General features: G+C 44.1%; 1 protein-coding gene across 3 annotated transcripts in view; it reads left to right on the forward strand.

The window, feature by feature from the left end:
* Nucleotides 1–14,566, forward strand: part of ACAT1 (acetyl-CoA acetyltransferase 1) — a 141,882-nt gene that overhangs the window by 34,302 nt on the left and 93,014 nt on the right. For all 3 annotated transcript variants that reach the window (XM_078657045.1, XM_078657047.1, XM_078657046.1), the window contains one exon: nucleotides 8,291–8,408. In XM_078657045.1, the coding sequence (XP_078513171.1) occupies nucleotides 8,291–8,408 (118 nt within the window). The remainder of the gene's footprint in view (nucleotides 1–8,290; nucleotides 8,409–14,566) is intronic.

Genomic DNA, 14,566 nt, shown 5'->3' on the forward strand with positions numbered 1-14,566 from the left:
ACCCATGTACACTAGAAGCCTTAGTCTGGCTAGAAATCACTCAGAACAACCCATGTGGAACGTTTGGTCGCCTTCTTAAGGACGCCATTGATCAAATGTCAGTGAGTGATCTATGGGTCCTGAACCCCAGTCAGTCAGCTTTTAAAATGGCTATTAAAAAATGTGTGAGAATGAGATCGCTAAACATGGATAAAGCACTTTTTGCAAAACGTAGCCACTCCTGGGCACTTATAAACTCATACAGACGGCTAGCCCCCGCAACGTATCTGTCTTGTACATACTCTCTGTATCTTAAACGTAGTCTTACAGCTATCAGAATGGGTGACTGGCGTTTCTTGCAAGACCGGCCCTCCTGGCAACGTACGGTGGAAGACACAACCTGCAGAGGGTGTGGCAAAACGGGTGAAACTTTGCTGCATGTGGTCTGCCTTTGCCCTTTTTATAATTCTCAACGTAGGTGCAAACTAAAAGCTGAATGGAACAGGTTGGGTGCCCGGACCTGCAGGCAAGCCATCATTATGGCCTTGAACCCAGAAAACACAGTTTTAAATATAAGGCTAGCTATTTTTATACAGCAAGCATACCGTAATTTTAACAAATTGAGTCCACACTGAGCCTTGCCGAGAGCTTTTTAACTACTAATATACCGTACAACATCTATTAACCTCTAAGGAAGTAAAAATGAAATGATTATAAAATGTATTGTAGAGCATTGGGCTGTTTTTATACATAAGATACTACTGGTTGCGTTCATCTTATAATGTTATATCAATAAGAAGGATCAAGTTGTGGACAATTTCCAGCTTTTAAACGACCGTCAAATAATCAATCGCGTCTTTGTACTTTTTTTTAATACTTGTATTATAATGTGAATTTTGTATTCTTCTGTTAAAGATATCTGTGTTATATCTAAATAAAGACATTTGATTTGAAGTCTATTGTGATTCAACAACTGCGTACATGATGGCATCTAGATAAGCAGCTTCTCAGAAGTCTGACCTTGTTTTTTTGGCCAGAATGCCTGCGGCAAAAATAAATTGTTCTTATTGCAAAACCTTTCATGGTTTATTGAGAGTGCTCATCTTTGTAATACAATGAAATAAACAAACAAGCATTTACAATGCAACGGTCTCGGCATTGCAAAAGTTAGAGCTATTAGCATTGTAAATGAACGCGAGTTTAAGGTCTTGACATTGTAAATGACAAGGTCTTTTATTTATGTTTTAAAAACCAAAACATAAATAAAAGTCATTGTCATTTACAATGCCAATAGCTCAAAGTCGCCTAATGTGTATGGCAAACTACAGTAGCCTCCTGACGAGTGCCCTTTCACATAATTTTTTACAAATGAAAGCCCTGGCACTTTTTTTTTTTCTTTCAAATTAAGCACGGGTGGTGTCCGTGTGTGCATGGCAGTGGTGGTGTCCGTGTGTGCACGGCAGTGGTGGTCGTGTGTGCACGGCAGTGGTGGTGTCCGTGTGTGCATGGCAGTGGTGGTGGTGTCCGTGTGTGCATGGCAGTGGTGGTGTCCGTGTGTGCATGGCAGTGGTGGTGTCCGTGTGTGCACGGCAGTGGTGGTGTCCGTGTGTGCACGGCAGTGGTGGTGTCCGTGTGTGCACGGCAGTGGTGGTGTCCGTGTGTGCATGGCAGTGGTGGTGTCCGTGTGTGCATGGCAGTGGTGGTGTCCGTGTGTGCATGGCAGTGGTGGTGTCCGTGTGTGCATGGCAGTGGTGGTGTCCGTGTGTGCATGGCAGTGGTGGTGTCCGTGTGTGCATGGCAGTGGTGGTGTCCGTGTGTGCACGGCAGTGGTGGTGTCCGTGTGTGCACGGCAGTGGTGGTGTCCGTGTGTGCACGGCAGTGGTGGTGTCCGTGTGTGCATGGCAGTGGTGGTGTCCGTGTGTGCATGGGTGCGTGTCCGTGTGTGTAATGAAGGAAGTGATGAGGCGTACACACTTAGGCAACTGAAAAACAAAGCAGTGCCTCTTTGACTGGATTGTCATCCGTTCTTTACTGTAAAAAAAAAAAGCACTTTAATGCATATGAACTAAATGCAGCACATATAGTATAGATACGCAAAAAAAAGTATTCTCTAGCTCCTTACCAGCTAAAGATCTAACTCCAGACATTATAGCATCTGCATGCTAATTGTGTGTGAGTCGGACGTGGTGCACGCGCACATATGCTCACAGCGTGTAAAACATGCAGGAATGGGGCATCAAGGATTCCCACACGTTGCTCAAAAATGTGTATTCCCTATTATGTCCGCTCCCCCCCGAATTAACAGAACTCTCACATAAATAAGAGGGATTACTCCTGGCTAGATGTAACAAAGGCCAAAGTGTGCACAACTTACATTGTAGGAACAGATTAATCTAAAAGGGCAGAATATGCATTTTTACAAACATCCAACTGTTAAAAATATATGCAGCGATCATAAGTAAAATAACCAAAATCCTGAACACTTCTACAACCTCTCATAACAAAAGCTCTTCAAAAATCAAACTATAAATATGCAGTGAACTAATTTTTGAAACGCCTTTGTATGAGTCAAAATGAATGTATACTCTGTAAAACACAATAATGAAGGAATAGACTTTGAATTGTACAGACCTTGGTCAAACACAATGATCAACTGCAGACCAGTAAGATGCAAACACTGCAATGTGCAAATGTGTATTCTTGAGCGGACATTAGGCAATGTAATCATGACAGCCTTGCATGCAAAATAACGAGGAAAAATCAAGTTACTTTCTATTTACAGTACATCATGACACAGTCTTCCTTGGCATTTGGCAACACAATGACGACATTTTCCGTCAATACCACAGTACATCAGCTTGGCACACAACTGAAGGGCAACACCACAAATGTATCAAATAGAAATTCTGTACAAGTGCACTTTGCAGGCAGCACAGGGGAAGGAGACCTGGCTAGATACAGCTAGTGAAAAACCTGACCCTGCCTGTTGATCAGCGCCGCGCGCTGGTATGCAGACTCCCTTCTGCATTCCACAGAGGCGCGCGACGCGATCTGGCCTGCCATGCATGCCGTGGAGACAAGACCTGGCCGCGCGCACAACGTTATCCTATGGAAAAACGCTGCGCGCGGCCAGGTCTTGTCTCCCTTCGGCGTCTCAGACTGCTGAGACGCCGACAATAGTTCTCGGCGAGAACGCGCTTTCAGCGCGTTATAGCCGAGCCCTAAAAAGTGCTGCATTTTCAGAAAAGTCAGGAATCTCATTTGTATACGGTTCCTAAGTCTGAAGAGTCTTACAAATCTATTTGCACAGAAGGACAGATGGCTGGTAATGTAATACCATCAAAGATTATCTTCAAAGGGTTTTGGTGACATCATACACCACTAGGCTGAAGGCCAAGAAGTTTTGCAAATGTCATCAGATCTTCATGAGGGCAACAGGATCATATATGTACAGAGAGAATACATAAGGAGTAACTCTGTAGTGTCATCCAAAATTACCATCAAGGAGCTCTGATGACATCAAAAGCCACTAGGCTGAAAGCAAAGTGGTTTGTAAATGTCACCAGAACCCCAAGATGGCCACAGAGGATCACATTGAACATTACCTAGTGTGTATTGTTTCTAATCACATTTTATTTTGGCATAGTTAGCGTGAAAAGGTGTTTTTTCAAACAATTTTTTTTTTTATTGAAAATAGTAAGTGAAGTACTGGACTAGACTGGTTGTCTGCAGTAAAAAGAAGAGCACAATACTTTCTTATATAGTTAAGAATGTAAAACTTAGGAAAAAACACCATTTGTATCTTTTAAGAAACATGTTCTTTCTTTAGAGGGAGCTTGGTCAAGTTATTTTTAGGCCCATGTGCTGTATTCAGCTATGCACTTGAAGCTCCGCCCATTTTCTGGCCATCTTTTCAATTGACTCCTGTTACTGTTCTTTCTAAATGGTTACTTTTGATTCATGACTAGGCTTAGTAGTCCCTCCTTAGTACCGCCTTGTCTGCATTTGTAACCTCCCACGAGGATTGGACTTTTTTCTTGTGTTTTTACACGGTCTGTCCAAAACAATTTAGTAGTTTGTGTGAAACAGAGTAATATTATTTCCATGAAAGCTGGAAGACGAGATCAAGACAACACACTTAGCAACTGTGCAATATTTACTGATTCATTTAATTTACTCCTAAATGCTCACACAGTGATAAATAGAGGAGAAAACAAAGTCTGCATAAAAACATTACAATGGAGCCATATTAGTTGATGATAACTAGCACTCTAAATACAAAGTTTATAGGTCACTGAGTGATTAAATCCAGAACAAAAGCTCAATTTGCCGTATATGTCGACAATGTTTCAACCGTTAATGGATCATCACCAGGACTGTATGTATTTGAAGGAAGCAGTGAACTTTGTACTACAAAAATGAAAAGGAACATTAAATTAGAATTGTAGTTTAAAAAAAGGCAAAGTGCATTTGAAGGTGCCGGTAGACTTCTTATTATTGTTGACTTGTCACAATTTTCTGGTGTAGTTGAGGACCATGTGGCACTAAGACTGAGTCTAAAGGTAGGGAATCAAAAATTGTTAATTAAGGTTGTCTAATAGTGAGTGGTGATAAACAAGCCAGGGCAGGCGTGCCCCAGTTCTTATTTCTCCCTTCGCTGCCAGTAGTTCTCTCTAATTTTGCAAGGTATCAGGATGTAAGTCAGGAAGAGTATGATGTGCTAGTCATGTAATGACAGTCCGTTTTGTCTGTCATTTCCAAACAAAATCTTCTACCACCACACTGGGTAGTGTGTGATTGATTTGCTTGATTTGATTATTTTTTAAGCACTAACAAATGCCCGAGGGCGTCTTGGCGCTACTGAAAAAACACACAGATGAAATAATAAACAGGAGACAAAACAGGGATACTAATCATGCCTGAAAAGCCAAGTCTTTAAGTCCCTCCTAAACTTAAATAACCTACCTCCGACGGTAACTGATTCCTGTTCCAGGCCATGCAACACACGAGGCATCTACCTCCCCAAGTGGCCAGTATGTAGGTGGGCACTACCAGATATCTTGCTGAGCATGAGCGAAGATTTCTTCCTGGGTGGTACCATCTAAATCCATCTTTGAGAAAAGCAGTGCCAAGGCCATTGAGAGCTTTATAGGCTGTGCAGAGGCCTTTAAAGATAATCTGTTGTTTTGCATGGCTTGGGAGGCTTACCTGTATCTATGGACCTTCGTCCGCATACGAGTTGCAGCGTTTTGTAGGCCTTGAAGTTTATTCAATGATTTCCTTGGTAGATTCTGGTACAGACTGTTACAATAGTCCATTCTAGATGGAACTAGAGCAATAATAACAGTCTTTAATAGATCGACAGGGAGAACTGAGCGATTCTTCTTGACTGAACGCAGTGCGAAGAGGGAGGCCGACGTAACTCTATTCACTTGTGCCTTGTAAGATAATCTGTTTTCTATCAAGACACCCAGGTTTTTTACCTTCTGGGTTGGCGAAGGTGAAGTGCTGAGTTCCTCAGGCCACAAAGTTCTGTGTCCAGAATGTTGGGTTATTGCCAAACAAAATAAAATCAGTCTTTGATTAATTAAGTTTTAAGCAATTTTGATACATCCACCGACCCACAGCATTCATACAGGTATAGAAGGTCTTATCCGCCTCTGTGCTCTTATCTACTAGAGAGCGCACTATTTGGGTGTCGTCAGTGTAGTAGACTAAAGACATCCCAAAGGATTTGATTAATGCTGCTGGGTGGGGAGGGAACGTACAAATTGAGCAGCGTTGGGCTCAGAGATGAGCCCTGAAGTACCCCATACGTCCACATGAAGAGTTCAGATTTAAAGCTCCCTATAGGAGACTGATTGAATCCGGTGAGTTAGAAATTATCCCCAAAACTGTATGGCAGCACCCTGAATCCCCAGGCTCTATAACTGAGAGATCAGATGGTCATGGTTAACTGTGCCAAAAGCCGCAGATAGACCTAACAGTTTGACGGTGGCATTACCTGTGGCCTCAATCACAGTGTCAGCTGTTGCCCCCTGGCATCCTTTCTGCTGTTTAGAGTCTTAGAGAGTGACCTGTATGCGTGTGTCACAAGGCATATATCTTAAGTGCAGATCTAGCAGGCCACAGTTGTCTCAATTATTTGCCCTGTGACCCTGACGTAGTCGACAATTGGACATAGCAAAACAATACCCTTGTGCTGTTCGTACAAGTGGAGCGATGCACTCTTTCACCACTCACCAGGTCCACCACTTACCAGACCACAATAATCTGTAGGCCAGTGGTAAAAACAGTGAACTAGGAATGACGTTGGCAGATCGAAGTGGACATTTAAAGGCTAGGCAAGATTAGTAATAATCTGTCTTAAAGATATTGCATATAACCTTAACAATGAAAAGGATATTACTTAAAAATACCTCTATGTAACACAGAGAAAATTTAAATAGGTGTGTACATGTTTATTTTGCCCGTCGCTTAGATGTAGTTAACTTTGCAGTGCTCTACCATGTGAGCTCCTTTACCCTATGTTCTATGTTGGGTGCATAGGCTGTCCACCCAGTCATTTCGCTTTCTAGCATTAATGAAGCAGCCTCCGTCTTGTCTACCATATCTTCTGCTGGTTAATACTGTACTCAATTGGGAGCATTCTGTCAATGAAATATTCCATTCAGGTGGATAGCGATAATGAGATTATAGATGCCCTCAAGAAGATATGTGGTGTTAAAATGCACTCTTGAAACCGCTGTTGGCTCTTGCCGAAGGAAAACTCTATTTTCTCCATTCACAACTACTAGATGTTGCAATCAATAAAGCACACATCTCTACCGGAAGCAGTATATGAGACCAACCACCATCTGTGGTTACAGCCTGCCGGTTGCGGGAGTTGATATGCTAGCTTTTTCAAAATATAGGGCGATTATGCTGTATGCTTGTACCTTACTTGATTTATTGTGCTGGAGATGTAAACCAAAAAATGACAAATAAAGATTTAAAAAAAAAAATACCATCTGTGGTGGGAGTCTCCACGTTTTGGTATTCTAAAAAACCTGGCAGTGGGTCTTGAAGTACAGTGAGAACCATTTGTGATCGTTTGGTGCGTTAGCTGACCCTTTAATGAGAGTCTGCAATTTGTGCATCTTGGCCTGCTAGTGGTGCCATTGAGAGCTTTTGCACCATTGTAAATTTCACCCAACTGCTCAGTTTTTTTTGAATGCCAACAATAATAAGCTTTTATAGGTTTCAATAGCTTAGGTTCATGGCTCTGAGAACAGCTGTGGAAGCAAGTACAGTGTGGGGCTTGCTGAAGTGATTTCCTGTGTACTGTTCAATATTGCTGTAAATCTTGTCACTGAATATCCTTTGCTGTATTTAAAATTGTAAACACAAAGAGATGATGGACGGAGTGCTGAAACTTTCCAGACACTCACCCACAGTCGCACATCTGGGTTGAATCGATCCTCGTTCTTTAGCTCACTTCGCACCCCAGATTGGACCCAGCCATATGCAAATCAGTCTTGACCCTGTGCCTCATGGGAACAGTCCAGCCCGAACTCGGTCCCGTGCTCCCCATGCCACGGGAGTCAAGCTAGCCTGGCTGATGAGGGGTGAAACCCCAAAACCAGTCCTAGGAGGCTTGTTTCCAGTCCAGGGAGGACCTGGCCTAGCAGTTCAGGCTGGACTGTTCCCATTGGTTGCAGGGTCAAGAATGATTTGCATATGGCTGGGTTCAAACTGGAATGGCGTGGGGAGCAAAAATACGACAGATTTAGGCCCAGATCTTTGTAGTGGGGTGACTGTATGACATTCTTCTGCATTCTGTCCATCAATTATTGTTCTTTTTGCATTTGTCACCCCGAGTGGGATGTGTATACCCCGACGTGGGTCCTGTGCTCTCCATGCCACTGGATTCAAGCTGTCCTGGCTGAAGAGGGGTGAAACCCCGAAACTGGTCCAAGGATGCTTGTTTCCAGTCCTGGGAGGACCTGGCCTGGCAGTTCGGGCTGGACTTTTCCTATTGGGTGCAGGGTCAAGACTGATTTGCACATGGCTGGGTTTAAACTGGAATGGCATGTGGAGCAAAAAAAAACAATGGATTTAGGCCTAGATCTCTGTACTGGGGTGAATGTATGACATTGTTCTGCATTCTGTCCATCAATTGTTCTTTTTGTATTTAAAATTGTTTTCAGAAATGGTCTGTTGTATTTTTTGTTTACTTTCACTTGGAAATGTATTGAGATGAAGGTCTTCAAAAGAAAGCAGCTGCAATCAGTGGTCTTCAATAAACACACGTTTGTTTCTTCTCTAATAGGAAGTAGTCATAGTAAGCGCTGTACGGACACCAATAGGATCTTTTCAAGGAAGCCTTTCATCTTTTCAAGCGACGCAACTCGGTTCTGTTGCCATTAAAGCAGCAATTGAAAGAGCAGGTATGAGTATGATTTTAGACTTTTATTGTCCACAGGATGAAAGTGTTTGCTTGATTTTGTTGTTCTTTATTTGTCCTGTGACTGTATTATGATCAAAAGGACACAAAGTGTATCTCTGCTAAATGAATAAGTATAATTATACAACTAGATTAACCAGAAGACCAGTTATATTCAAATCAAATTAGTGCAGCTACAAAAGTACCATCCTTTTGTCGCCATTTCAGTAAGCTTTTTCAGCTGTGAGCTCACCCACATATGAATTTACCTTTGAATGGACGATCACACAAATTACCAATTTCATCCAATGCACAGTGCAGATGTAATCTTATAAGGGGCTATATTGTTCCAGTCTTGAAGGGGCTTTTGATTATTTGGTTACTTAGACATTTGAAGTTTTTAAAATATCAAAAGGAATCAAGCAGTGATCAGTCTGAGATTATTCTGGGAGATCTCACTTTGCCACAGTCACAGGAATGAAATATAAGTTCCAAAGTATGTTCCACTGCTTGGTTGAACCCTCCTGTTCCCTGTTTATATAGTAAAATATTCTCAGTTAATCTGAAGACTAAATGGCCAGTAGATATTTCAGCGCATATATTAAAATCTCCACTGAACGATAAGTGTTCATATTTGCCAAAATGCTGTGCCACAAGGTCATCCGACCATGCAGAATAATCTATAACTCGTCATTGCATTACCTTTAACTCCTTCAGTGGACAGTCATAATGCCTTTGCAACTTTGAATTGCTTGCAAGTTTTTTGTTGTTGTTTTTTTTATAACCATGTTATTGATTTTGTGAGAGACCAACAAGAAATGACAATACCAGTTGTTTGTACATTTAGTAGTGCAGGGCAAAGACGAGAGAGCAGTACACCAGCATACATGATGAGCTGATAGGCAAGGCAAAAACTGTGTCGCACCCATTCCAGTCCTCCGTTGCACATTGAAAATATCAGTCTTCTACCACCCATTTGACCCACATTTTACGTTGCTTGCATGTTTTATTAGATATCACTATAGCATTTACTCTTAATGAGAACTGGGGCCGTATTATATACGGCTCACTTTCCCTGTTTGTGCCACGGTGCATCTTTCAAAAATTGCGCCAGGCACAAACGGGGAAAGTGCAGTGTATTATGCAGAATGCGCTGCACTCAGGATAGTCGCGAACATGCGCTGCCCTGGTGGCAGCACATTGAAGTGAAATATGGAGCAGCTGCAGTGACTGCACCCGCCTGCGGGTGGATATCTGGGAGGTCCATCCTGTGTGCCTCCTAAAAGCCTGTTTGCTTTTGCCCTCACGTTGGCAATTTGGCAATGGAGCAGAGTCAGTCATTTCCTTATTTGCATGGGCCACGCCCCCATGCAAATGACAGAACTCCCTTTTATGATCGCGCCAGCGCACATACAGCGCCAGCCCTATCAGTATTACAGAAGGGGCAGCGCAAGCGTCTGCGGCCCCTTCTGTAATACCATTGTGCCCTGGGGTGCACAAAACGGTTGTGTCCACCTCAGGGCACAATGTATAATATGGCCCAGCAGCATCAGTAGAGGGAATCGAAAAGTCTCTTTTCGTGGGTGGCATACAATTGTTTTCTCTTTTACTTTTTTTAAAACCTATTTTTATTGATCCTTTATTACAATATCATGACCGGTTATCAGTTCAAGTGCATTTCCTAACCTAGGTTCTGTAGGCGTGTCTGCTACTGATGTCACCATCACTGTCTTGAGAACCCCTTTAAGAACAGATTGCAACTTCAATGTGTCCCCCCTCCCTTCTCCCCTCTTGCGAGTCCACATCATTAGATAAAGGACTGATATATATGACAAGGAGCTCTATATGTGTCAGCTAGCGAAAGATTGGTATGGGGGTTCGTGCGGTGTCGGGCTAGGATGTAGGTCTGTAAGGATTAGGTCAGACCGGATTATAGAGTTGTCTCATTTGTAGCTGGTCGTTCTATGTTACAGGGTCTTACTCCATTAGGTCTTGTCCTCCCCCGCCGGGCCCCCCAGATCCGGTTGTATTCGGTCATGCAGTATGGTCTCCCACACCCTGGCAACTTCCATGTTTCTCAGCCCTCTCTTGGCCTCCCTCATCAGGATTCATCCTTCGCATCCTGCCCATTTTAGGAGCTCTGCTTTCCAGGTGGTCGTCTTAGGCCCTCATTGTGACTTTCAATGTCTGGATATTTCCCATTTTGCTAATATGAACCCCAGATCTTGGAAGCTGTTAGTGACCTTATTTTTGGCTGTATGAGGGCAAGGGTGTCAGAATTGTTTTCTTCAAAGTACTGGGGGCAACAGCTAAATATTGGATCTTTACGACCTGAACCATGTGGAGTTTTTCACATTTTGACTATGGCCCCCGTTCTAGTGGTGATACGTTTGTTGTTATATTTATTTTAACCAAATAAAGAATGTATATTATCTAGCGGTGATAATAGCAGAATGATTAAATACCTCATTAGATCTGGTGGATGTTTACTGCCACATTGTCATCAAGAGAAAAGTATCATTGATTTTTGAATTTCTTTATAGGAAGGACTCCATCATTATCATTCCAGATGTCTTCCCCTAGGCTCAACTATATTTGGCAACCTAATCTCTATAGGAAGCCTAACATATGTGTTTTTAGGTCTTGCGCCTAGCGTTACACTGCGCAGCAGTGTTCACGCAGCGAGAGTCCTTTTGACGGGGTTTCAGAAATGGACCCTGGAAATGAACCCGCTTGTGCGTGTGTTTTTACTTTTGCGGCCTGCTATTGTATTGGCCTTTCCCTGCGTGTTCGTTTTGAAGATAGCACACAATAGGCCAGAGGTGGGCGCATAGCTCCGCCCCAGGCCTATTGGTGTCTATTACGCGCATTTCCTGCCATATGGTTTCAATTATCGTGCCTAGACACGGGCGCGATAACTGAAAGCATAAGGCGTGCGCGCGCACCACTCGCGGCTTTGTTTTTCCCAAAAGCCCTTGTGACACTGTGAGGATTACAAATAAAGGGGGTCCCGCCGACCCCTAGAGGCTGGAGAAGATGTAGAGCCCGGAGTGCCCACGTACACCAGGTGAGGCTTTCAACACCCCCCCCCCCACCCGCCCGATTTCTCACGACCTCGATGGGTGCAACAGATCGCACCCCCGGTGCCTCGCGCCCTCTGCACGGGGGCATGCATATTGTGTTAACGAGGCAATGTTTGGCTCATGCACGTGACGTGGAGTTGGTTTCATGCACAATGTGTTCGTGCGGCTGGTGGTACGTGGTGAATAGACGCTGGCTTTATGGGGCTATGATGAATTGATGATGCGATGTTTGGTCTTTGATTGTTTTCCTTGTTAAAATGTTTCTATCGGAGACAACTTCCTTTTAAAGAGATTATGTCCAGATAGAAGGCTCTGTGTTTGTAGCGAGTTAAAAGCAGGGTCTACCACCCGTCTTAGAAGGGCTTGGATGACCTGGTGAACATGGCAGAGAGCAGGGGTCTGCGGCACCCCTCCCAGAATCACACACGGCTCCGTTTAGCTACAGGAGAGTACTGTGTGCGTCGAGTTATCAGTCACAGTCATTCCTTCAACTAGGCTGCATGGCGCTCCCCAAGGATGAGAGACACAGTGACCTTATCTGATATCTGGAGGGCTTCCTCCTCTACAGCATTGAGTGGTTTGGGCAGTGACAGGGTGCCCCAGTTATTTGTAAATACAGAGTGGGCACCTTCATCCTGAAGAGTTTACAGTATCTTCAGTACTGTTTCCTGTAGTAAGGGCCATGTGGTGTAGACCCAGCCCCTGAATGTCTCACAAAGTCATTATTGAAGGGTTTGTTAATGGCCGGCTCGGGTTTTATTTATGTCAGAGATACTCGCTAGGTTTGAGCGGTAAAGCACTGGTGCCAGTGATGGCGGTCTAACGTTGGTACTTGCCCTGAGTCTCTGACGAGACGAAGAGTTGGGCCAGGGCGTTGACCGGGAAAAGATGTCCCGGCGTTACACGTGCTGAGACAGACCCTTCCATCATTGCATGGCGGAAGATTATGTTACTGGCATTTGATCCCCCATTGCTGCCCCCATTCTATTAAAACATACATTCACAACACTTGGAGGAAAGTTTCGAACAAAAGTGCGGAGACTGCCTCTTTCGGGCATATTTTTATCCCGCCTTTTCCACCACAGTGGTTTTGTGCTCGGTTCTGTGGCTTATGTATGTCTGCCTTCAAGTAATATCCACTGACGTACACCCCTCTCCGGGGATGCGAGCACGTAACTGATGAGCTCTGTGCTCCTCTGCATGATGGCACCTGGCTGCTCCCAAGTGGGGTTTGTACAGAGAGCCGCAGGGTGCAGAGGCTGAAGTCCAGCGACCCTCCTCCACTTGGGCTTTTAGCCTTCAGTTCTTTGTATCTAACCCATGCTAATGATCAAAAAAAGCCAACTACATGTCCCAGAATGCAACATTCTGCTGGCTGAAAAGTCAGAACGGGCTTTCAGTCACCAATAATATGGTAGCTGTAGGAAGGTGGGATGGGGAGTATTTTGGTTATAACAAGGGCTCCAGGTTTTATGATATTTATGTTTAACATTTCCATCTGAATTTATCCATACATATTTTTGGGATATCCAGGCTGTGCAGACAAGGGAGAGGACCCTGTTCATCCTTAGCAGTAGATCTGTAGGCTCTCTTCTCCACCATACACTCAAACACCAAAACCTGGTTGCTCTGTCTGTCACACTGAGGTCTTCCAAGGGCTCAGCTGGATCCTGAGCCCCAGGACGCCCAATGGCTAGCAGCCGTCCTTTACAGCACCCTTTTCGATCTCTCAGTAATGTGATGTAAACAAGAGATGGGCCATTACTCGAACTTTTATATTGAGTTGAAAGAATGCCTATCACACATTGGAATTAATTTACGGTTATGCCCGTTCCCATATGCAGGAGTACTATCAGTCTCACATTAAATAGGAAAACCAGAACCATCCTAGAACGGGCGATTGCAGAGTTGCCCGGTGGACCGATGTCATCCGTGACGTGTTCATCCAGTTCTGACTTTTTAACCAATTGTAAATTGCATGTTTGTAGTTTTACTTTTATCGTTGTACGCATAAGATAAAACTCCCAGCATGCAAAGCGATGAGGGCTCGAACAGCAGATCTGGGTGTATGCATGTTCAAGACATGAACCACTTGGATTACTGTTGCACATATCTTTGGGAGCAGGACGATATCCCCTCCCCATCAGTTGCCAGAATGGGAGGAATTCTAACTGATACTGTATGCTGAACCCACCCTCTTGGCCCACTGCCCTGCTTGCTAATGCCTCATGACCTCCAGCTTTATCCATCCTTGTTAAGTGCTGTTATACTGGGTCCACCCCAGGTTAATATACATTTATCTAGGCTTTTTGTGCTTTCTGCACTGGCACCCTGGTTAGGTCTCGCCTGTCGATGCGCATGCGCATCGAGCAAGCGAGACTATAGGGGCTCATCGACTCTTTATCTAACTTGCAAGGAATCGTGGCGATTCCTTGCAGTGCCCGTGACTTTTAAGCTCAATGCGCATGTGCATTGAGCTTAAAAGCGCGTGCACAGCCGCCCGCATTCCTCCGACACCTTTGAAGTGAAGCTTAGCTTCACTTCAAAGGCCCGGCTTCTTCACACCCACATGCCGCTCTGCCCCGCTCCGCCCCCTCCCCTGAGTCATCCTGCCTGCCCCTTCCCGCCGTGTCGCATTTCTCCTCCCCCCTCCCCTCTCTTCCCTCCGTCTTGTTAAGTAGGCGAATATAGCGTACCTCCAGTAGAACTATGCACCAAAAGTGCGGCTATATTTACACGGGATTCGTACTTTGTGCCAAAAGCTGTATTTTTAGACTGCTAATGACATTCTCTTTATGCACAGGATTTGCGTGACATTAGCACGTCCATTTCGATTCTTTTCCAATTGGTTATCCATCATTGTCAAGAGCAGGCATATGCAGTATGTTAATATTTACATCCACTAGAACCTTTATTTGAAAAATAATCTTTTAGTTCACATAGCGCTTCATTCCTCACATCTGCCGTTTCTAAGCACTGTAAAGGACAGATAACACTCTCACACGATTTATGCTGCTCTATTTACTGGCCTCAGAAGAATGCACGGTTGAGAGGACAGAGCCCGAATTCGAATCAGTAA

Source organism: Lissotriton helveticus, chromosome 8 (genome assembly GCF_964261635.1).
Source record: "Lissotriton helveticus chromosome 8, aLisHel1.1, whole genome shotgun sequence".
Taxonomy (NCBI): Eukaryota; Metazoa; Chordata; class Amphibia; order Caudata; family Salamandridae; genus Lissotriton; species Lissotriton helveticus.